Source organism: Saccopteryx leptura, chromosome X (assembly GCF_036850995.1).
Source record: "Saccopteryx leptura isolate mSacLep1 chromosome X, mSacLep1_pri_phased_curated, whole genome shotgun sequence".
Lineage (NCBI taxonomy): Eukaryota > Metazoa > Chordata > Mammalia > Chiroptera > Emballonuridae > Saccopteryx > Saccopteryx leptura.
In genome coordinates this window covers 66,287,414-66,311,350 of record NC_089516.1, presented here as the reverse complement: position 1 = coordinate 66,311,350, position 23,937 = coordinate 66,287,414, and the positions used below count along the sequence as shown (strand labels likewise).

At 50.8% G+C, this 23,937-nt stretch overlaps 1 protein-coding gene across 6 annotated transcripts in view; it reads left to right on the top strand.

The window, feature by feature from the left end:
• The first annotated feature begins 12,469 nt into the window (after nt 1-12,469).
• Nucleotides 12,470-23,937, top strand: part of DLG3 (discs large MAGUK scaffold protein 3) — a 60,388-nt gene continuing 48,920 nt past the window's right edge. Inside the window, exons 1-9 of one of the 6 annotated variants that reach the window (XM_066356000.1) lie at nt 12,470-13,141; nt 16,607-16,657; nt 17,036-17,160; nt 17,323-17,492; nt 17,773-17,909; nt 18,198-18,342; nt 18,894-19,053; nt 21,147-21,303; nt 21,726-21,828. In XM_066356000.1, coding sequence (XP_066212097.1) covers nt 12,785-13,141; nt 16,607-16,657; nt 17,036-17,160; nt 17,323-17,492; nt 17,773-17,909; nt 18,198-18,342; nt 18,894-19,053; nt 21,147-21,303; nt 21,726-21,828 — 1,405 coding nt within the window. In that variant the 5' untranslated portion in view covers nt 12,470-12,784. Of the gene's footprint in view, nt 13,142-16,606; nt 16,658-17,035; nt 17,161-17,322; nt 17,493-17,772; nt 17,910-18,197; nt 18,343-18,893; nt 19,054-19,339; nt 19,737-21,146; nt 21,304-21,725; nt 21,829-22,572; nt 22,732-23,937 lie in introns of those variants that run through there. The other 5 variants (XM_066355999.1, XM_066355998.1, XM_066355997.1 and 2 more) reach the window with 5 other exon arrangements.

Genomic DNA, 23,937 nt, shown 5'->3' with positions numbered 1-23,937 from the left:
ACTACCTCTGGGCTTTACTTGCTGTTGTTTTTCTAGTTCTTTTAGATGCAGGGTTAAGTTGTTTATTTGAGCTTTTTCTAGCTTCTTAAGGAATGCCTGTAATGCTATGAACTTCCCTCTCAGTACTGCCTTTGCTGTGTTTCATAAATTTTGAGTTGTTGTATGCTTATTATCATTTGTTTCTAGGAATTTTTTTATTTCTTCTTTGGTCTCATTGTTAACCCATTCGTTATTTAATAACATGCTATTTAGTTTCCATGTGTTTGAGTATTTTTCAGTTTTTCTGTTGTGCTTGATTTCTAGTTTCATGCCATTGTGATCAGAGCAAATGCTCGATACGATTTCAATCTTCTTAAATTTGTTGAAACTGCTTTTTTGCCCTAATATGTGGTCTATCCTAGAGAATGTACCATGAGCACTTGAAAGGAATGTATATTCTGCTACTTTAGGGTGAAAGTTTCTGAAGATATCTATTAAATTGAGTTGATCTAGTGCAGGGGTCTCAAACTCGCGGCCCGCCCACCAATTTTGTGCGGCCCGCAGACTAATCAAACTTCGTGGATTAGTCTGTGGGCCAGTCTGCGGGCCGCACAAAATTGGTGGGCGGGCGGCATGCGGCCCGCGGGCCCGAGTTTGAGACCCCTGATCTAGTGTGTCCTTTAAGTCTGCTGTTTCTTTGTTAATTTTCTTTCTTGAGGATCTATCTAGTGATGTTAGTGGGGTATTGGAATCCTCTACTATTATAGTATTGCTATTGATCTTGCCTTTAATATCCATCAAAGTCTGCTTTATATATTTAGGTGCTCCTATATTAAGTGTGTAAATATTTATAATGGTTATATCTTCCTGTTGGATTGCTCCCTTTATCATGATGTAGTGACCTTCTTTATCTCTTACTATAGCCTTTGTTTTAAAGTCCATTTTGTCTAATATAAGAATTGCTACCCCAGCTTTTTTTTTTCATTCCCATTTGCATGAATTATTTTTTTCCATTCTTTTATCTTCAGTCTATGTCTATCTTTTGTTTTGAGGTGTATCTCTTGTAGACAGCATATGTATGGGTCCTGTTTTCTTATCCATGCAGCTACCCTATGTCTTTTGATTGGATCATTTAATCCATTTACATTTAAGGTTATTTTTGATATGTAGTTGTTTATTGCCATTTTATTCTTTAATGCTATATTCCTCTTTTACTATATTCTTTTCCCTTTTTGTTCTATTTACAACAGGCCCGTTAACATTTCTTGCAGCATTGGTTTGGTTGTAATGAATTCCTTGAGGTTTTTTTTGTCTGGGAAGCTTTTTATTTCTCCTTCAATTTTAAATGACAGCTTTGCTGGATAAAGAAGTCTTGGTTGTAGGCTCTTGTTCTGCATTACTTTGAATATTTCTTGCCATTTCCTTTTGGCCTCAAGTGTTTCTGTTGAGAAGTTGGATGTCATTTTTATTAGGCTCTTTTGTAGGTGAGAGCCTTTTTTTCTTTAGCAGCTTTCAATATATTCTCTTTATCTCTTAGTTTTGGTATTTTAATTATGATGTGTCTTGGTGTAGATTTCTTTGGGGTTCTCTTTAATGGAGTTCTCTATGCTTCCTGAACTTGTGTGACTTTTTCCTGCATCAATTTAGGGAAGTTTTCAGCTATGATTTCATTGAACAAGGTCTCTATCCCTTGTTCTTTCTCTTCTTCTTTTTTTTTTTAATTTTCTGAAGCTGGAAACTGGGAGAGACAGTCAGACAGACTCCCGCATGCGCCCGACCGGGATCCACCTGGCACGCCCACCAGGGGCGATGCTCTACCCACCAGGGGGCGATGTTCTGCCCCTCCGGGGCGTCGCTCTGCCGCGACCAGAGCCACTCCAGCGCCTGGGGCAGAGGCCAAGGAGCCATCCCCAGCACCCGGGCCATCTTTGCTCCAATGGAGCCTTGGCTTCGGGAGGGGAAGAGAGAGACAGAGAGGAAGGAGGGGGGGTGGAGAAGCAAATGGGCGCTTCTCCTATGTGCCCTGGCTTGGAATCAAACCCAGGTCCCCTGCACGCCAGGCCAACGCTCTACCACTGAGCCAACCGGCCAGGGCCTTTCTCTTCTTCTTTAGGAACCCCTATGATGAGGATGGTTGTTTCTCTTTTGGTTGTCACAGAGCTCTCTTAGAGGTTTTTCAGATTTTTTCAGCCTCTTTTCTTTTTGCTGCTCTGCTTCTGTGTTTTCATTTATCTTGTCTTCTAAATCACTGATTCAATCCTCTGCTTCACCCAGCCTGCTTTTAATTGCTTCTAGTGTAGTTTTCATTTCTGATATTGTATTTGTCATTTCTGACTGGTTCTTCTTTATTATTTCAATTTCCTTTTTGATGCTTGTTATCTCTTTATTTATGTGTTCATTGTGTCCATCCATTGTTGTTCTAAGATCTTTCAGTATTCTAATAATCATGATTTTAAACTCTGCATTCAGTAGTTTGCTTATTTCCATCTCACTCAGTTAATTTTCTGGAGGTTTCTCTTGTTGGTTCATTTGGATTGCACGTCTCTGTCTTCCCATTTGTCTGTGTATACCCTCCTCGTTTGGGTGTGTTGTTTGTAGAGCTGGCTCAATCTAGGGTTGATGTTGTCTGCCTCCAATTTTCAGTTGTGTTATTTCTACATCTTCTTGGGTTGGCATCAGCTGTTGTTTGTAATCTGCTGTCAGATTTGGCTTTTCTAGTAGAGCCCCTTTGAAGTCTTGATTTTTTTTTCTTCTCAGTTTTCTTAACTAGGTGGTAATTTTTTGTTAATCTCAGCAGGGAGCTTATTTGAAACTGTGTCCAGGAATGAGGTGTGTGTAACCTGGGACTCTGAAGTCTTGATCTGCCAGTTTCTCTCCAGGGGCAAGGTGTTTTCTCCATTTCAGTAGGAGGAGGTATATCTCAGATCTCCATGGAGACCTGAGTTACTGCCCCTCCTCCCCACATCCTGTTTTCAGCTGTGTCTTGTTGCACTGATTGGAGCTGGAGAGCTTTCTGGAGGTGGGTCACCTGGAACCACTTTAGGCTTGTGCTATGTGGAGGGATCAACCCCTCCCCCAGCTATGGCCGCCTCTGCACTGGATGAGTCAGCTTCTCAGGTTATTACATGCATTACTCTACCTGTGACCATCTGTCTCTCTCTCCCCACTTTCCTTTTGGAAGACAAGCCAGCCCTGTCAGCACACCTCAATCCCAGGTCCCCAGGCAAGTAGCTGTGAGTGATATTTTCTGCTCTTCTCCTTGGAATGAGAGCCCTTCTGGGTCTCAGCCTCAGCCCCCCCCTTTCACTCCTTGAAGCAGGGGAGCCCCACCATGCCCCACACTCCCTACCAGGCTCGGTGTGGCTTCTCCTTTGCTCCTTGGGTTTTTTTTAATTTATTTATTCATTTTAGAGAGGAGAGAGAGAGAGAGAGAGAGAGAAAGTGGGGAGGAGCAAAAAGCATCAACTCCCATATGTGCCTTGACCGGGCAAGCCCAGGGTTTTGAACCAGCGACCTTAGCATTCTGGGTCGACAATTTATCCCCTGCGCCACCACAGGTCAGTCAACTCCTTGGTTTTTGAGAGCTGTTCTTGTTGTCCAAAGATGTTTTTTCACTCTGACTGTTCCTAAATTAATTTGTAATCCAGTTTGGTATTATGAGTTGGGAGTCTGTGTGTCTGCCTACTCCGCTGCCATCATGGTATCCCCAAGACTGTTGTTTTTTTAAATCTGTTGTTTGCTGACTTCTCATGACTTTAGCTAGTAAGGCACTGGTGAGAGACTGAAAAGAGGTAGGGGGAAGGGACTAAAACTCTTTCTTTTCATCTTCTTTTTTGAACCTCTTTTTAAAATTTTTTTTTATTTATTCATTTTAGAGCAGAGAGAGAGAGAGAGAGAGGAGGGGGAGGAGCAGGAAGCTTCAACTCCCATATGTGCCTTGACCAGGAAACCCCAGGGTTTTGAATTGGCGACCTCAACATTCCAGGTCGATGCTTTATCCACTGCACCACCACAGGTCAAGCTTTTGTACCTCTTTTATTGTTTGTATTTAAGTATTAAATGCATGAAATAATAAACTACCTTTTGGTATATATATTTTTTATACTTAAAACAATCATGAGGGCAGAGAAATGGTTGTTAAGTTATTTGAATCCCACCACTGGCTCTATCCCTAATCAGTAGGGTCAACAGACCTCAGGATCTCTTCCAACTCCATAGCAAAAACTAATTCAGGAAAGCTAGTGAGAAACTTGTCTCCACTGAAGGAGAAATGAGCCTTTATACAAACCTTAGAGGATATTTCAAAATGAATATGAAGTGGTAAAAAAAAAAAGAAGCATTTGATTTCTTTAAATTAAACAAGGATGCTGAGGCCACCGGTTCGAAACCCTGGGCTTGCCTGGTCAAGGCACATATGGGAGTTGATGATTCCAATTCCTCCCCCCTGTCTCTCTCCTCTCTGTCTCTCTCTCTCTTCTCTCTAAAAAAAAAAAATGAATAAATAAAAATTAAAAAAAAAACAACCAGGATACTTTCAATCAATGAAAATAATAACAGTATAGTTTGTGTCATTAAAACTATAAAATACTTTGAGGAAAATTAAACAAGGACATCAGAAAAGCAAATGATAAGTCAAAGAAAGTTGTTCAATTATGCAAATAAGATGCAAAACCAATTTTTATTTCATTGGTGCAAATGCACGGTACAAAAGGCTGAAAGTACTGGAGTATCTGCACATTCCCTGATGCCCTAATTTTTGTGAGCAGTATATATTGCCATTCCTATTAAGCCTTTTTATTTTAATGAGCTAAAGTAGGAAGCCCTTAATTTATACATTGAGAATGGTGGGGAAATCTTGATACCTAACTGGACTAATCACTCAAATTATTCCCATCCATGCCCACTTTGCTAGATTCCCTATTGACCAAGGATGCACGCCCACAGCAATACCCCCAACTGGCAAACCAGAAACTGATGCATTCAGCGACCCCAGACTCTGGCTCCCAGATAAGACCAGATGTCTTTGGGGCAAGGGTAATTGTTTTCTCACATACAAAGGCTGGGAGCATCCAGTGAAGCTCTACTTTCAAGAATGAACCCTTTTCTCTGAACATATGTACCCTGATTTATCAATGTCACCCCATTAAAATTAATTTAAAAAAATGAACCCAGATTATCAGACAGTGGCAGGCTTCAATGCCCCAACTTCATAACTTTACTGAGGGCGCCAGAGAGAGAGGGTGGATAGGACGATAAATGGTCTCTCTCCTCCCCCCAACCCCTTCCTGTACTCATCCATTGCCTCAGTCTGAGCAAGCTTCCAGGTTGCCTAGCAACCACAGCACCTGCCAAGGTGGAGGGGTTCTTCCAATCTGTAGGGGGCACCTGTTTTCCTGGGGCCTCAGGCTCTAGCAGTAGGGAGGCGGTTCCAAGTGTCAACACATTTCAGGGTTGCCCACCCAGCCCAGCCTGTGGAGTGGAGAGAAGCTCACTATGAGTTTCAAGGGATTTTACCTAGATTCATTAAAAATAAAAAGACAGAGAGAGAGAGAGAGAGAGAGAGAGAAGAGAAGAGAAGAGAAGAGAAGAGAAGAGAAGAGAAGAGAAGAGAAGAGAAGAGAAGGGAAGAGAACCAGTCAATGGGGATGCAGTGTGGGGAGTACAGTTTGACCCTCTCTATTCACTCCAGGCTTAGCAATGCTTATTGCTCAATCAGAGCAGTTCAGAGGACCCAGGCTATATATAGGGGTTTTTTTCCTGAGCCATTTTTAGTATGTAGGAAAAGAGTCTAGCACTCTATATTGACAAACTGCTGAGTATATAAAAGAATAAGTTCCTGGGTTACCAGTCTAGCTTATAAAGAGAGATATTCGTTTATCTGTTCATTCAACAATAATAATTAACCCTAACCTACTGTATACCAGGCAATGTGTTGTCTTTTACATTTAATTCTTACAAAAACTCTATGATTGTTTTCATTTCACAGATAAAGAAACTGAAGTTCAAAGAAGAAGTAAAATAACATCCAAGGTCACACAACTAGTGACTAGGTTGGTTCTGACTGAGCAACCACTGTGTGCCAAGGTCTAAGAACATAGAAAACAAGACACTTTTCCCTTTTCTCTACCTAATGAACACCTAGTCACTCTTCAAGATCAAACCACAAATGTCATTTTTTTTGTGAAACTTTGATTATATCCTCCCCAACAAGTAGAGTTGATAAATTAGTTGCTTTTCTACACAACCCTCTGAGATAGCACTTTTCACAAGTATTGTAATCATTGGCTTCCATATTTCTATTTCTCTAATTTTGAGCCCCTCAACAGGTTGGCCTGCTTACTATTCATCTTTACTCATACATCTGATAGATATCTCAAAATCAACATATCCAAATCTGATCTTTTCCCCCAAATTGACCCTTCCGAAAGCTGTCCTCATCTCAGTTGATGGCAATTTCATCCCTCCAGTTAAACCTTGGAACCACACCTCATGTCCAGTTCATCAGCAAATCCTGTTGACTCTCCCTTCAAAATACATCCAGCCTGACCAGGCGGTGGAGCAGTGGATAGAGCGTCAGACTAGGATGCGGAAGACCCAGGTTCAAGACCCCAAGGTCACCAGCTTGAGCACGGGCTCATCTGGTTTGAGCAAAAGCTCACCGGCTTGAGCCCAAGGTTGCTGGCTTGAGCAAGGGGTTACTCAGTCTGCTGAAGGCCCGTGGTCAAGGCACTTATGAGAAAGCAATCAATGAACAACTAAGGTGTCGCAATGCGCAATGAAAAACTAATGATTGATGCTTCTCATCTCTCTGTTCCTGTCTGTCTGTCCCTGTCTATCCCTCTCTCTGACTCTCTCTCTGTCTCTGTAAATAAAAAAAAATACATCCAGAATCTAACCACTTCTTATCACCCCCAGTGCTACCATCATGATCCAAATCACTATCGCTGTCATCTGGATCACTGCAGTAGTCTCTGGACTGGTTTCACTCTTTCCACCTTGTCCACTATGGCCTGTTATCCACACAGAAGCCAGAGCAATCCTGCTAAACCCAAGTCATATTGTGTTTGTTCTCTGCACAAAACCCTCCCATGGCTCCTCATCCCTTTCAGAGTAAAATCAAAATCCATACCGTAGCTTATAGGCCATACACAACCTGGTTCCCTACTAAATCCGTGATCTCAGCTCCTAGGACTCTCCCTGCCAGGATCTGCTCCAGCCACTGATCCTCCTTGTTATTCCCTGAACAAGCCAGGTGCACCTCTCCAAGGACCTCTGCCCTGGATGCTTCTTGGCTCACTTCCTCACCTCCCTCAAGTCTTTGCTCAGATGTCACCTTCTCAGTGAGGCCGACTTTGATAAACCTATTTAAGACTGCTTCTATTCTAATTTCCAGAGTATAGAAGAATGAAATAAGTGACACCAAGAGAGGAAAGAAAAACAACAACAGATAAATCTAGAATGTAGGATATTCTACAAAACAACTCATCTGTACTCTTCAAAAAGCCAATGTCATTAATTAAAAGAAAAATGATGAGACTTCTAGTTCTGGACCCAAATGAAGTAGACACACTTCTCCCTGCTTCACCCCTCTGCTAAAACCCAGCACATAATATCTGAAACAAACATAAGACTCTGAAAGAGGGCAAAAAGGACAAACTGACTAAGAACTCCAGTGAGCTGAAGCCACAGTGGTTAGTTACCTGGATTTCTTTGTTGCCTCATGTATCCCAGACTGTGTGTCAAAGAGTGAACAGCCTGGAGATGCCAGAGAGCACAGACCAAAAATAGCCTCAATAAGAGCCTGCTTTCTCTGGTCAAAAGACCAGGAAATGAGCAACATAGCCAGACAGAAAACTCTTAGACTATAACCATTCTACTGTAACCAATCATCACAGAAAAAACTGCAGCCCTACCCACACCGGCAAAGGCCAAGTAGAAACCTAGACTTTCCCTCTCTTCAGGCTCCCACATGTACTCTCTGAGGCGATGCCAGAGAAGGCTGAGGAGGAAGCCTTGGCTTCTATCCTCACAAGGTTCGAGGCTTTTCCTCCCCACTGGGTGGTGTCAGAGTGCCTGAAGAGGCCTAGTGGACTGTCAGGACTCTTGCCCCTGCCATATTCCTCCCTTCTGCCACCTCACTCCTCTACTACCCTTGCCCCACTGTGATCAGTGGAAGCTCCCTGAAAGTCAAGAAGGAGGCACTTCAATGGCTCCCAGACAGGAAGGTGTCAGTAAAAAGCTGAAAGTCCCACCTCTGCCCAACAGTAAGAAGGAGCCTCCGTTTGGGGTATCAACTGATGCCAAAAGGGGGAACTTGAATTTCTACCCCTACTTGGCAGTAACCAGGCAATGGTCCCTTCCACTAATGGCAATAGTGTCAGAAGAAGCCTATCAAAAAATGAACATTTGCCCTGGCCGGTTGGCTCAGTGGTAGAGCGTCGGCCTGGAGTGCAGAAGTCCCAGGTTCGATTCCAGGCCAGGGCATACAGGAGAAGCGCCCATCTGCTTCTCCACCCCTCCCCTTCTCCTTCCTCTTTGTCTCTCTCTTCCCCTCCCGCAGCCAAGGCTCCATTGGAGCAAAGATGGCCCGGGCGCTGGGGATGGCTCCTTGGCCTCTGCCCCAGGCGCTGGAGTGGCTCTGGTCGCAACAGAGCGACGCCCTGGAGGGGCAGAGCATCACCCCCTGGTGGGCGTGCCGGGTGGATCCCAGTCGGGCGCATGCGGGAGTCTGTCTGACTGTCTCTCCCCGTTTCCAGCTTCTGAAAAATACAAAAAAAAAAAAAAATGAACATTTGCCCTAGCTGGATAGCTCTGTTGGTTAGGGCATCATCCTGAAGCACAGAGGTTGCTGGTTCAATTCCTGATCAAGGGACATGCAGGAATAGCTCAATGTTCTTGTCTTTCTCCCTCCCTCTCTCTCCCCTCCTCTCTCACTAAAGTCAATAAATAAACTTTTTTTTTACAGAGACAGAGAAAGAGTCAGAGAGAGAGATAGACAGGAACAGAGAGAAATGAGAAGCATCAATCATTAGTTTTTTGTTGTGACACCTTAGTTGTTCATTGATTGCTTTCTCATATGTGCCTTGACCGCGGGCCTTCAGCAGACCGAATAACCCCTTGCTCGAGCCAGCGACCTTGGGTCCAAGCTGGTGAGCTTTGCTCAAACCAGGTGAGTCCGCACTGAAGCTGGGGACCTCGGGGTCTCAAACCTGAGTCCTCCGCATCCCAGTTCGATGATCTATCCACTGTGCCACCACCTGGGCAGGCAATAAATAAACTTTTTAAAACATATTTAAAAACCAAACATTTAAATAAATTCCAGAGTCGCTTAACATAATATTTAAAAATATCTAAAATGCAATACAAATCACTTATCATATCAAAAATCATGAGGCTTTCAACTTGAACAAGAAATAATCGACAGATGGCAATGCCAAGATGACAAAGAGCTTTAAATGATCTGACAAGCATTGTAAAGTGGCCAACAAACAAAAAAAACATCAATGAGAAGTTACAAACAAGGTTGAAACAGATGAAAAAATAGAAAGTCTGAGCAAAGAAACAGGAGATAAAATGAAAAATCAATTAGAAATTTTAGAACAGAACACAATAACCAAACTAAAAATTTCAGTGAATGGGCTTATCAGCAAGATGGAAGAGGACAGAGGAAAGAATCAGCGAACTTGAAAGTAGAACATTAGAAATTACTCAATCTGGGCCCTGGCCAGTGGGCTCAGTGGATAGTGTCCAGCCGGTGTATGGACGTCCTGGTTTTGATTCCTGATCAGTGCACACAGGAAAAGTGACCATCTTCTCTTCTCCCTCGCCCTCTCCCCCTTCTCTCTTCCCCTCCTGCAGCCAGTGTCTTGATTGGTTTGAGCGTCAGCCTGGTTGCTAAGGATAGCTCGTTGGTCTGCACATCAGCCTCAGGCATTAAAAATAGCTCATTTGATTCGAGTATCAGCCCCAGGCAGGGGTTGTCAGGGGCATGAGCAAATCTGTCTCACTATCTCCCCTCCTCTCACTTGAATAAATAAATAAATAAATAAACAAATTACTCAATCTGAACAATAGCAGGAAAATAGACTTGTGGGACTATAACAAAAGACCTAACATTTGTGTTATCAAAGTCCCAGGAGTGGAGAAAGAAGGTGAAAAAGTTCTCAAGAAATAATGTTTGAAAATTTCCCAAATTTGGCAAATGACATAAACGTACAGATTCAAGAAGGTGAATAAATCCCAAACTGGATAAACACAAAGAAATCCATACAAAGACACATTGCAATCAAACATTTGAGAACAAGACAAAGATAAAAATCTTTAAAGCAATAAGAAAAAACAACACCTTGGCCCTGGCCAGTAGCTCAGTGGATAGAGCATTGGCCAGACATAGAAAATGTTAGAAAGGATATGTGGAGGATAGATAGATATGCGATAAATCAAGTGTAGTAAAATTTTAATAAGAATGTAGGCAGCAGCCCTGGCCAGATAGCTCAGTTGGTTAGAGCATCATCCTGAAGTGCAGAGGTTGCCAGTTTGATCCCCAGTCAGGGCACACACAGGAATGGATTGATGTTTCTCTCTCTTCTTCCTCCCTTCCTCTCTCTCTAAAGTCAATCAAGAAAATTAAAAAAAAAAAAAAAAAAAAGAGAGAGAGAGAATCTAGACAACAATTGGGTTTCTTCGCTGTAAAATTCCTTCTCTGTATGTTTGAAATTTTTCATATTAAAAATGTGGGGGTAAAAAATTGAACAAAAATGACCACAACCCTGTGTCCTGTCCCAGCACTTCCAATCTTTTTTCTTCTGATTTACTTTTTCTTTTCCCCACAGCACTTATCATCATATATACAGTATATAATTCATTTATTTATTGTGCTAATGTTTGTCTGTGTCCTTTCACTACAATGCCTCCCCAAGGACAGGGATTAGTCGGGTTTTACTTTTTTCTGTTTTCTTCTGTATCCCCAAATCTTTTAACAGTGTCCCGTACATAGCAAGTGTTCAATGAGTGTTTTCTGAATTAAGAATGAATTTCTGGCCTGACCTATGGTGGCGCAGTGGATAAAGCGTTGACCTGGTACACTGAGGTCGCCGGTTCAAAACCTTGCACTTGTCTGGTCAAGGAACATATGGGAATTGATGCTTCCTGCTCCTCCCCCCTTTCTCTCTCTCTCTCTCTCTCTCTCTCTCTCTCTCTCTTTCTCTCTCTCTTTCTCTCTCTCACACACACACACTCTCTCTCTCTCTCACTCTCCTCTCTAAAATGAATAATAAAAAATTTAAAAAAAAAGAATGAATTTCTGTATCCCTAGGACCTAGGTCAAGGTCTTGCACAGAATAGGTGTACCATGAATATCTGCTGAACTGAGATCTATGTTCTGCAGAAGAACTTAAAACAGACCTGTTGTACTAGAGTGGTTCAGAGCATGAACTCCGGAGGCAAATGGCCAGGTTTCCTATCCTGATTGTCACTTCCAACTGTGATACCTAGCTGTATTAACACCTCTGAGCTTCGATTTCTCACTGGTCAAATTAAGATCATAATAGTAGCACCTTGATAGGGTTTTTGTTGCATGTGAAGAAGTTAGGACTTTGTAAAGACTCAGTAAGTGGTAGCTAATGACAGAACAGCAGAAAGATGGTCTTCTGGGCCGGTCATTCTACCTCCATCCCCCAGCACACTGAGCCAGGAGAGGCTAAGGAAGGAGATTCCCAAGTTCTTTAGACCCTGGGAATAGTTTCTCTTATTTCAAATCTCTTGCTTTCCCCCCTGCTTTGTACTCTCTTTCCTCTTGGCATCCTGAAGCTCTTTCCCCCATCATAGGCACGCAGAGGTTGGGTGTAGGAGACAGGAGTCTGTGAGCCAGGGAAAAGAGCTCAGCACTTTTCCTCGAGTTCTAGGCTTAAGTCCCTCAGTTTTAGTGGGAACAGGTCAAGCGGAGGTTGCGAGCATTTCAGGGCCTAGAGGTCAAAAGAACAATAGTCCTGAGGAGGAGGCACTAATAGGAGAGCAGCCTCATAAGCTGCCCTCCGCCCTGATCTTCTGCTAGGAGCGAGCACTTTTCCAGCATCTCTCCAGTCCGTTTTGCTGCCTCAAGTCTTTACTCCTGGTGGCCCCGGCTCTGAGCAAGCCGGGAGACCCATTGAGCATCTTCCTGCAACTCCCTCTGGAAAGTGGGGTGGGGTGGGGTGAGTGGAGGATGCCCTGAAATGGGGGGTACGGGGGCACGAGAGTGGGGGCTGAGCTCACCCTTAGCCCAAATGCCCTGCCCCCGCCCTAGGGTCCGCAGTATCCCAGATATCCTGGGAGCTGGGGCTTAGCCCGGGGGCGCCGCTGCCTCTGTTCCTTTAAGGAGCCGCTGTTTAGCATTCCTCCCGCTGCCGCTGCCGCTGCCTGACTCTGCACGCTGATTGGCTGGAGTCAACTGAGAAAGGAGCCAGGGAGAGATGCTCTTGACTCCACTCAGATCCATCCTGGGGACCAGTGCGGGAGCGGTCCTCACAGCACCTAGCCTCTCTCTGCCCAAGCTCCCGCTTCTTCTTTTCCGCTGGGCCTAGGCCCAGGAGCCACGACGGGCGACACGGAGCCGCCAGTGCTGGAGGGGGAGCCGTGGGTGCGGGGCAGCGTGGGGGCAGAGGCCCCGGGACGCCCGCCTGGCCCCAGGCCCCGCTCCGCCCGGGCGCCCCAACGGGTGCCCCCGCCCTCCTGGTCTGAGCAGTGTGAGTGTGCCCGGGAGCCCGGCGGCGGCGGCAGCGTGGAGCCTGGCGGCGGCTGGGGTGTCCGGGCTGCGGGGGGCAGTGCCATGCACAAGCACCAGCACTGCTGCAAGTGCCCCGAGTGCTATGAGGTGACCCGCCTGGCCGCCCTGCGGCGCCTCGAGCCGCCCGGCTACGGGGACTGGCAGGTGCCCGACCCCTATGGGCCAGGTGGGGGCAATGGAGCCAGCGCGGCGTATGGGGGCTACAGCTCGCAGACCCTGCCCTCGCAGGCAGGGGCTACCCCCACGCCCCGCACCAAGGCCAAGCTCATTCCCACCGGCCGGGATGTGGGGCCGGTGCCCCCTAAGCCAGTTCCAGGCAAGAGCAACACCAAACTGAACGGCAGCGGCTCCAGTTGGTGGCCCGAGTGCACCTGTACCAACCGGGACTGGTATGAGCAGGTACGGACCGGTGCGGTGGAGGGACTCGGGTGTGGGGGCCAGAGGCGTGGGGCACAGCAGGGCTTCCTGGGGCTCCGGCCAGTGAACCTAGCGCTGCAGCTGGGTCAGGAGAGCTGGTGGGAAATGTGTGCTTCTCACTGTGTTTAGGGGTCTCCGCTTGGAGGGAGTTGGGAGGGGCTATGTGTGTCAAGGGGTGAAGGTGTGGTGGAGGGGAACATTTTCCTGTGGGGTGTTGGGTTTGTCTCGGTGAGGGGGGGTTAGCAGTGTCTCTGTGTCTGGCAGGGGGCCGCAGGTTCTGCGGGGGCTGTGTGTGGTGTGTGTCTCCATGGGAGGGGAGGAGGGGGATGGCGCTCTGTGTAGGGGGATGTGTGTGTGTGTGTGTGTGTGTGTGTGTGTGTGCGCGCGCGCGCGCGCACGCTGAGGTGTGTGGAGGGAGGCAGTGAGCTCCTGTGAATCTATGTGCAGCCCATGTGCCCGGCTCCCTGAGCTTCATCCCTCCATGCCATGAGACCCTCTCCATCCTGGTCCCTTTGTGTGTGAATGTGCACATGGATGTGTGCGGCTGTCTCTGAACGTGGAGGTGTTTCTGTAGATGAAGCTGCAGGGATGGCTGTGCTTGCCTGTGCATGTGGCTGCATGTATATGTGTGTGAACATGTGGCTGCAAGTGTGTGCACACATGTGCTTGTGTGTGAGTGTGTGTGTGTGTATAGTGTCCCTGAGGAAAGGTGCTTGACAAGCAAGGGATGGCGGGGGAAGAAGAGAGGGACACGTCCCAAGCAAGGCTGAGAAGGACAGACTCTTTTGTCCAAGCAGCTCTGAAGTGTGTGTGCTGGGGGTGGGGTGGGGGTGGGGACTGAAGCGATCTTCTTCACTCCAGAGCAGGCATGGTGCCTGGAGCCAGGCAAGGGGCGGCCACCCTAGTACAAGGACCGGCCCCAGTGGGGCATGCCCCCTTGGGTAGCCCCAGATATGGAAGGACTTGGCCCCCCAAGCTGACTTGGCACAGCTTGGGAATCCTTGGGTGCTGGGCACAACTCCGGCTTCCACTCCCAGCCTGAACTGGCAGCTTAGAAAATGGAAGGAGCATCTGTGGGAGAAGCAGCAAAATGGAGGCTGGGCTGGCAGAGCGAGGTCCCTGGCACGCATGGCGGATGGCCTGGCTGGTTATTGGGCTCTGCAGCCCCCAGGGTAGGGAGAGAGGAGGAGGCTTTGCTTTTGAGAGCAGTTGCTCACTGCCCCAAGCTAGTGACCATTCTGGTCACCTCTGTTCTCCTCCGGGGATAGTATGTGCTCTCAGAAGCAAAGAGGGGGAACTTCCTGGGGAGAGGAGTCCTAAGTTCTGGCCATCTGTCTGTCCATACTTACTGTTTCCTGTGTCCCTCGTCTTGGCCCCTTGCCTTCTCCATCGACTACACCTCTCTCATTTTCCTCTCTATCCTGGAGTCCTTCCCTTGCAAACACTCACTCGTGTTTGTCCTGCTCAACTGGGACATGGGTGACAGTTGTAAGGCTGGGCCAGTTGGCCAAGGTTTCTTTGCCAGGACTGATCCCTGGATGGCTCCTGGCCCTGGGAGCAGGCTGCCTGAGGGGGCAATGGGGGAGTGGACCAGCAGGAGCTGGAACTTCTGGATCTCCCTGGAGCTGGGCTTGAAGCATGGTTTATCACATGTGGCCACACACACTCCCCCAGGTGCATGCAAGAGCTGAATGGGTGCCCCTTTTCCTGTGTTTCTGTCACATGGTACTTCAGGCAGCTGTGTTGGTTTGGGGACTCTGAAGAGCCATCAGTTCCTCCTGGGATCAGGGAATAGAGTGGGGCTTCAACCGGAGTCCTCCTACCAACTCCTAGGGCTGCAGGGCATAAGGTCCTGGGGGCAGACCCAGAAAAGGCGGTGGCATGATGAGCCAGCCTTCTCCCCCTCTCTTCCTCTGTACTTCTCCAAAGCAAAGCTGTTTAGGGGAAAGGGGGGAGAGGAAACAGAGCAGGGCATGTTGCGGCATCCCCACCCTGGGTCCCCGACTCCTCTTTTCAGAGCAGAAGCCCAGGGGTAGGGGAAGAGGCAACCTAGAGAAAGATGGGGGACAGCCAGGTTATCTGGGGAGAGAGGCAAGAGGGCTTCTCCATCTTGGGAGGTGATGAGAATAGGTGCCAGGGAGCAGGTCTACTTCTCTGTCCAGAGTCACATTTTCAATGGCCACAAGTATGTCCCGTCTGGGAGGCCACATCTGTGGGCTCGTCTGTCAACCCTGTGTGTCTATCTCCTTCCCTTGATTCTCCTCAGGGACTCTGCTGCCAGTCAGCCCGCGGTCACCAGTTTCTCCCACAGGAAATCTTGTTCCTTCTGCTTATGTCCCATCCCTGGCTTTGCCTCTGACTCCTGGGCAGATCCTACCCTGGCTTTTCCTGCTGGGTAGGCATGCAAAGGGTTCAGGATCAAACACCCCTTGGGAGGAAATGGATTAGGACTTGAACTCCTTCTGTCCTGGTGAGCAGTTGGGCTCCTATAGACACAGGGGGAGACATAGAGTGAGAGTTCATGAGGTCCTCTGAAGGGGGCAACTTTCTCTTTTCCCACGAGCTCTGCCAGAACCTCAGTGGTCTTGGCAGCTTGCTTTGGTCAAAAGAGCACCTGAAGCCTGACCTGTGGTGGTGCAGTGGATAAAAGTGTCGACCTGGAAATGCTGAGGTCGCCGGTTCGAAACCCTGGGCTTGCCTGGTCAAGGCACATATGGGAGTTGATGCTTCCAGCTCCTCCCCCCCTTCTCTCTCTCTATCTCTCCTCTCTCTCTCCCTCTGCTCTCCCTTTCCTCTCTAAAATGAATAAATAAATAAATAAAATTTAAAAAAAAAGAGCACCTGAAAATCCAGATTCTAGCCCCTGCTTTGCCACTGACTCCCATGTGCCTAAGGTACAACCTGTGTCCTCTCTGGGTCTCAGTGTGGCCATCTGTCACACGAGGGAGGTTGGACAGGCTGGTATCTGCTGATTTTCCACCTCTGATGTGGTGGGAGTCTGTGACCACCACCTTGGAGAACTGTGCTTCAGAAGGGGAGCAGGTCCCTGTCCAGGTGCTGGGGACCCCCATGGACAGTGCGCGTGGTGCGGTTGGTTTCCTTGCAATGTTCCATTTCTGCCATCCCCTCTGGCTGGCCCGCACCCCCCTAGTGAGCAATGAGAACCTCCATGGAGCCCAGCCTCTCCTTGGGCACACCACTGGCTGGCTTAGTCCCAACTATTGATCTGGGCGCTAAATGAACAGTTGGCTTTGGCCTGATGTGGGGGGAAGCAGTAGGACAAGGGTGGCCTACTCAGGGCCTGCCGTTCCCATTTGTGGCCAGTACTGCCCTGCGGTCCACCTGGGCTCTCCCACTCTGTGGGGGGTGGGGAGGAGCAGGGTGGCCCGGGGAAGTTGGCTGGAGGGGGCAGGAGGCACTTAGGGAACTGCCTGTGTCTCCCCCTAGGTGAATGGCAGCGATGGCATTTTCAAGTATGAGGAAATAGTACTGGAGCGGGTGAGTCTGCCAGCGGGGTGGGAGGCGAAGGGAGAGGGAGGATGGAGTGGGAGAAGGAAGGCCATGGACCTCAGTCTGAAGGCTCAGAGGGGGACCTGCGTGGAGAGGATGGGGAACCAGCAGCCCTCAGAGGCCGCATCACTGCATCTATCAATCAACCGACTAACAAATAGTAATTGACCTTGCTCGCTGAAGCCGGGGGACTGGGGAGGGGATGGCTTTGCTGAGGCCTCTATGCCAAAATGATCAGCACAGGCTGGGAAGCCACCAGGTTTCTGCTGAGTGTGCCCTGATCTGCCCTGGCCCCTTGGGAGGCCTGGGGCACCTGCTCTGGGGGCAGAGGGCGAGCAGACTGTTCCCCTCCACTCCTTTCCACAGGGCAATTCGGGCCTGGGCTTCAGCATCGCAGGTGGCATTGACAACCCTCATGTCCCTGATGACCCTGGCATCTTCATTACCAAGATCATCCCTGGTGGAGCAGCTGCCATGGACGGGAGGCTGGGGTGAGGGACCTGAAGCAGGGCGATGGGGGAGCTGCTGGAGAGGAGGGAAGGGGGGAGGGGAGAGGGAGGCGAGGAGGGGAGGGGGAGCAGGAGGAGGCGGAGGGGGGTGGAGGGGTGCTGGGTGGGTGGTGTCATGCCTCTCCTCTCGGGTTGCCCCCACAGGGTGAATGATTGTGTGCTGCGGGTGAACGAGGTGGATGTGTCAGAGGTGGTGCACAGCCGGGCTGTGGAGGCACTGAAGGAGGCGGGTCCCGTGGTGCGGCTGGTGGTGCGGAGGCGACAGCCCCCACCCGAGACCATCATGGAGGTCAACCTGCTCAAAGGGCCCAAAGGTGTGGCTCTTGGGTTCCTGGGCTCTGGCCTGAGGTCCCTGCTTGGCCCTGTACGAAATGGAAGGGAATAGCATTACTCCTTGCCTAACTTCGCATTCTGGCTCATAGCTTCTTTCTTGACCTTATCTCCCCCTGGGGATGGCAGCCTAGAGCTTGGGGTACCGGGGGGCGCTCTGGAGGGGTGAGTGCGGTGGCCAGGTGTGGGGCTTGGGTTTGGGGTTGACTGAGCACTCTAACTTCCCCTGTGGCCCTGTCCCACTCTCTGCTGGCTCCTGCCTAGGCCTGGGTTTCAGCATTGCTGGGGGCATTGGCAACCAGCACATCCCAGGAGACAACAGCATCTACATCACCAAGATCATCGAGGGGGGCGCTGCTCAGAAGGATGGCCGCCTACAGATCGGGGACCGGCTGCTGGCGGTGAGACACTTCATGGGGCTGCCCAAAGGGCAGGGCGGGGAGGTGGAGCGCTAGCCTCTCGCTCCACCTGCACTTCACTCGGGACTAGGCCTTGCGAGGAGTTTCAAGAGCATCATCGAAGTTGGGTGTACCCGACACCGGGGCCCTCGTTCTTCTCGCGGCACTATCCCGGCTTCTCTGCTCCACCGGCATCATACTTAGGCCTCTGTAGCACCATTGAGAATCACTAAAAGGCCCTTCTTCCCTTCTTCCTCCCGAGTGCTAGCCTGAAAGCCTCTCGTCTTGTAGGTGAACAACACCAATCTGCAGGATGTGAGGCACGAGGAAGCTGTGGCTTCGCTGAAGAATACCTCTGACATGGTTTATCTGAAGGTGGCCAAGCCAGGCAGCCTTCATCTCAACGACATGTACGCGCCACCCGACTATGCCAGTAGTACGTACCCATCTGCGCGTCCCTGGTTTCTCCAGGGGAAAAGGTCCATACCCTTTGTTAGGATAGAGAACAGAGGACTAGTGCTCAGGGAAACGGAATCCAAATCGCAACTCTGTCCCTTACAACTGATATCCTTGGACAAGTAAGTCCCTTTCACCTTTCTTTACTTTCCTGTTTGGCAAAAAGGAGCTAATGACATATATGCTGCATTCCTCATAGGCCTGCTGCAAGGATCAAATGAGATCATGGATGAGAAAGCCCTTGGAATATTAGGCTACAGAGATGTGAGGGATTATTATTAGTCACACCTCCAGCCATGCCTTTCTGTGTAGACTTCAGCTCTTTCTATGACCCGCAGGAGTGAGCCCAGGACTCAGAAAGGGACGTGGAGGAGGAGCTGGGGGGAGGGGAGTGGGGAGGAGAGGAACCAGCGCCCCTCGCTCCTCGCCCCTCAGTACTGAGCTGGGGTGTGGGGGACAGTCCTTGCGGAGGGGAAGAGGGCACCTCGGTGCGGTGGGCTCTGAAATGGCCTCTACCTCTCTTGATTCCAGCTTTTACTGCCTTGGCTGACAACCACATAAGTCATAATTCCAGTCTGGGTTATCTGGGCACCGTGGAGAGCAAGGTCAGCTACCCTGGTCCTCCTCAGGTGCCCCCCGCCCGCTACTCTCCCATCCCCAGGCACATGTTGGCAGAGGAGGACTTCACCAGGTGAGGCCCCAACCCCTTTCCAGGGCTGGGAGGAGAGGAACCGTTTCTGGCTGGCTACCGCCCGATGTAGTCTGTCAAGGAAGAGGACAAAGCCCTCATCGCCCCCATCTTTGGTGTCTCAGGCGCTCTTTCAGCTCTTTTGGCCCTAGGGAGGGACAGAAGAGGCTGCAGGGACAAGTTTTACCATCAGGGGGAGTTCCAAGAGTGTGGTCCCAACCCGAAGTGCAGAGGAAAGGTGGGTGGGGAGTTTGAGGCGCTGAGGAGGCAGAGGCCGCAGGGGTCCTGCCTGAGACAGTTGCCGCCCCCTCTGCTGCCACCATTCCGAATTAGTGCAGGGAGCCGTGCCCCCGGTGGGCCCGGCCGGACGCGGGAGGCTGGCGGGCAGGCTGGCCCGGTAGGGCCCGGCCCCGCCCCAGCGGCTTCCACCAGGGAACTGGTCAGGCAGGCTGGGGTTCCGGGGACAGGTCTTCCACAAGGTGGGGCCTGCCAGGCTGCTGGGCCGGCCGCAGTGGAGCTGGAAGGCCGGGCGGCTGGGGCACAGCCACAGCCATGGAGAGGGCGCGCAAGTTCTCTGGCTCAGGCTTGGCCCAGGGCCTGGGCCCGGCCTCGGCCTTGGCCTGGAGGAGGGCTTCACAGAGGTGGACTTGGCCACTCCTCTCCTTGCGACCCGGAGGGGATGCCAGGTAGGAGAACAGGAGGGCTCAGAGCAAGGCGTCGGGGCCCAGGGGCACAGACCTGGAGCAAGAAGAGGAGGAGTTTGGGACTTGGAGCTCCTCTGACGAAAGATGCTCAAAGGGAAGGCGGTGGGCCAGAACGTGTGCTGGGAGTCGGGTGTGTGGCTACACCCAAGTGGCGGTTGCGCGCCCCTGGTGACACTGACCATTTACTGAGGGATTTCTGACACATGTTTAGTTGTAATCTAGGTTTTGGTGGTTTTATTTAGAGAGAGAGAGGAGAGAGAATAGTAGGGGAGGAGTGGGAAGTATCAACTCATAGTAGTTGCTTCTCATATGTGTTTTGACCAGGCAAGCCCAGGGTTGTTGTTTTTTTACAGAGACAGAGACAGAGACAGAGTCAGAGAGAGGGATGGATAGGGACACACAGGAATGGAGAGAGATGAGACGCATCAATCATCAGTTTTTCATTGTGGCACTTTAGTTCATTGATTGCTTTCTCATATGTGCCTTGACCATGGGGCTACAGCAGACCGAGTAACCCCTTACTCAAGCCAGCGACCTTGGGTCCAAGCTGGTGAGCTTTGCTCAAACCAGATGACCCTGCGCTCAAACTGGCGACCTCAGGGTCTCGAACCTGTGTCCTTCAGGATAGTCCAATGCTCTATCCACTGTGCCACCACCTGGTCAGGCAAACCCAGGGTTTTGAACCGGCAAATTTAGCATTACCAGGTCAATGTTTTACCCATTGTGCCACCACAGGTCAAGCAGTTGAAGCCTAGGTTTTAAAGTGTCCCCTCTCTTCAGTTAGGCTCCTAAGCCCCTTTTGGAGACCTGGGATTTCTTTATCTTCGTATCCCACATCACCCAGCAAGGGTGCATAGTCGTAGCTGGTGATTCCATCTGTAGTTGGGAAAGGTAGGGAGGGTTATGGCGGGATGGGGTTTTGAGACAGCAGAGGAGCATATGGAGTCAGGATGCACGGTTTGTGGTCGGAGAGTGGCATCCACCCCAGGGTGACTCCGCTGCCCCTGCCTCGTTCCCCTTCTATGTGGGCCCCATCACACCACTTGGCAGGATAGGAGAATCTGGGGCGGGGGAAGAAAACCAGAGAGTGGGCTGTGAGCTCCGGTCTCCAAAGCCCAGGCTCGGGATTTGCTGACCCGAGAGAGTAGGGAACTGTCTGCTGGGAAGCTGATTCCAAGCCCTTAGGAATGAGGGAGGGAAGAGGAACTGAAACTTGGCACCTGGCAGAAAGCAGCAGCCAAGCAGGTTCCAGGAGAGAAAGGGAGGAACCAGCTATTGTAAATAGGGACCCACGGCCTTCTGCAGTGATTTGGGACATGTTCCAGACTGGCCTTCAGAAGGACACCAGTTAATATCTGCCTTGTCCTGACCTTTCCACTGCTTTCCCACCAGAGAGCCCCGCAAGATCATCCTGCACAAAGGCTCCACAGGCCTGGGCTTCAACATCGTGGGAGGAGAGGATGGAGAAGGCATTTTTGTCTCCTTCATCCTGGCAGGAGGCCCGGCTGACCTGAGCGGGGAGCTGCGCAGGGGAGACCGGATCTTATCGGTGAGGAGACAGGCGAAGTGGGAGGATGGGGCGTGTGCCCATTGCAAAGGGAGAGAGCAGACCCTGCTTTCTCCCAGGAATACTTCCTGAGATGGGGGGAGGGCTAGAAGCTGGAGAAAACTTAGATTGTTTTTATGGATGTCCTTAGTGAGAGACAGGGACTGAGACAAAACTTACCCCTGAGGAGGAAATGAATGTATCTTGGATCTTAACCCTGGTTGGCATTTGACCCTATAAAGATAATTATTACCCTAGAGATGCATATCCTTTAGGTCTCCTCTTCAGGGCAAGGATAGGATATTGAGAAAGGCATTTGAATAGGCTTAGGGATGGGCTACCCATCTCCTCCCTCTCCTAACTGCTAAGACAGAAGACTCCCTTTCTTGCTTTTAGGGTGGCTCATTGATCTCTTCCTTCAACAGGTGAATGGCGTCAACCTGAGGAATGCAACTCATGAGCAGGCGGCGGCTGCCCTGAAACGGGCTGGCCAGGCAGTCACTATTGTGGCCCAGTATAGACCTGAAGGTACTTAGGCTAAGTGTCGGCCTTTTGCCATCTTGGGTAACAAAGCCACTTGACCAGGTCCCGTCTACCCTAGTGCAGTGACCTCTTCCTCTCTCGGTTTCCTTCAGGACAGGGGTAGCTGTGGACAAGGTGGGAGCATCTAGCAAGGCTGTGCTCAGAGCCTGCTGATCAGGGCTGCAGTACAGCAGAAGGCCAGTAGTGGGCGGCAGCGTACGGGAGGAAGCACAGAGATTGGGGCTGCTGGAAAAAGGGGACGGGGAGGCAGGGGGGCGCGGAGGGCTCAGAGGCGAAGACAAGGAACTGTGTGCCCTGGAACTGGAAGGTAGCTTGGTTAGAAGTGTCTCATGGAGAAGACACCCGACCTCTTAAGACATCTTGGGCCAAAGCTTTGTGACGCCCCCCTTCCCTCCCTATGTCAGGGTGATCCTGCAAGACCCACAAATGCGCCGAAAAGGTGACGCCTAGCCTTCGGGGTAGGGAATCCGGAGTAGACCCCCTCCCCCACGAGGGGCCTTCTTTGTGTTCTTTGGAAGCAGTCCCCTGGCTGGGCCGAGTGGGCGGGGCCGGGTGTGCAAATAAAGATGTTTGATTGGCTGGGATCGGCGGAGGCCCAGGTGCGAGGTGAGCTGCGGCATGGCGCGCCCCAGCCAGCCCGCCCGCGGGGTGGCCATTGGCCGAGCGCGGCATCCAGCCGCACGCCCCGCCCTCTGACCCAGGCGGCGGGCGCCCCTCCTTCCTCCCCCTCGCGCGCCTCCAGCGTCTCCTCCTCCTTGCCGTCCCTCTCCCCCTCCTCCCCTCCTCCAGCGCGCCCCGCTTTGTGTCCGTGGTCTCCCGCGCGGGACGGAGGGGCGGCGGGAGCTGGCGCTTTCTCAGCACTAGACCTGGACTCGGACCCGGCGCCAGGTGAGGTGGGGCGGACGGGCGGGGGGGTCAGTCCCCCTCCCGGTCCGCCTGAGCCTCTCCACGGTTTGTTCTCAACTCTTTTTCCGAACACTGCGCCCCCCACTCGGCGCTCTCCCCTACCTTGCGGGCGCAGCGTGGAGCCTCTCCTGGGGGTTCCTCCCGGGCCCAGGTAGCGCCCCCGGCCCGTCCCGGGGCCTGTCTTTGGCATCTCTGCCATCACCTCTCCCAGCCCACCGGCTCTGCCCCCCACCCGCCCTGAGCATCGTCATCCCCCGCCCCTGGGCCCCTCCCCCCAGTCTTAGGGCCCCTTTCCCTCCTGCCCCAGGGCTCCCTATCCCCCCCCCAGCCCCAGGCCTCCCTACCCCCCTCGGCCCTTCAGCAGCAGCTCCTTAATCCCCAACCTCAGAGGAACTTTCTAAAGCGCTCCTCCCCCACACTCTGAGTCCAGCAAACCTGGCTGCCTCTGGGAACACCAGGGATGGGCTTAGACTTCTCGGGGGCCCCCCACTCTCGCTTTTGTTTGCACCGACTTCTTTTGCCTCCCCCTCCTCTTTGTTAGCCCGGTCTTTGTCCCTTAAGGCCGCAGCGCCTGGGCTCTTCCTTCGGACACCTAGGCCGCGAGGGCCGGTTCCTGAGGTGGAAGAGGGGACCTATCCTGGGCAGGTGCGCCGGTTCCTTGATGAGATAGGGAGGTGGGAACCCAGTCGCCAAGCCATAAGGGAGCTAAAGCGCCTACCTTTGTCCTTTCCACCCTCCCCCCACTCTAGTTCATGCCTCTGACGAGGGGCTTCCACCTTCTGCACTAGCCTTTTCTGTTCTGAACAGAAGTGTAAGGAAGAACTAACAGGAGAGCAGGCTCCTCTGAGGAAATGGGAGAGAGAGGTGCAGGTGGACACTCTTGAGTCATTTTTCTCCATGTTTGGTGTACAGTTTCAAGACAAGAAACACACCTTGGGGGTATTGTTTTTATGATCTGTGCGTTTGCTGTTATCTTAGTGTACGTGGAGCTAACCATCTGATTTTTATTAGCAACTGGTATTTATCTACTTCATGCCCACAACTTTGGTAATGTAGGCTCTACAAAGAAAATGGTTTCTCTTGCATAGTGTGTGTGTGTGTGTCTGTGGAGGAGAAATCGTTGAGTTTCTTTTGGTTTTGCTCTCTGATGTTGGGCACATGGAAACCATACTGTAAATTTGTCTGGTA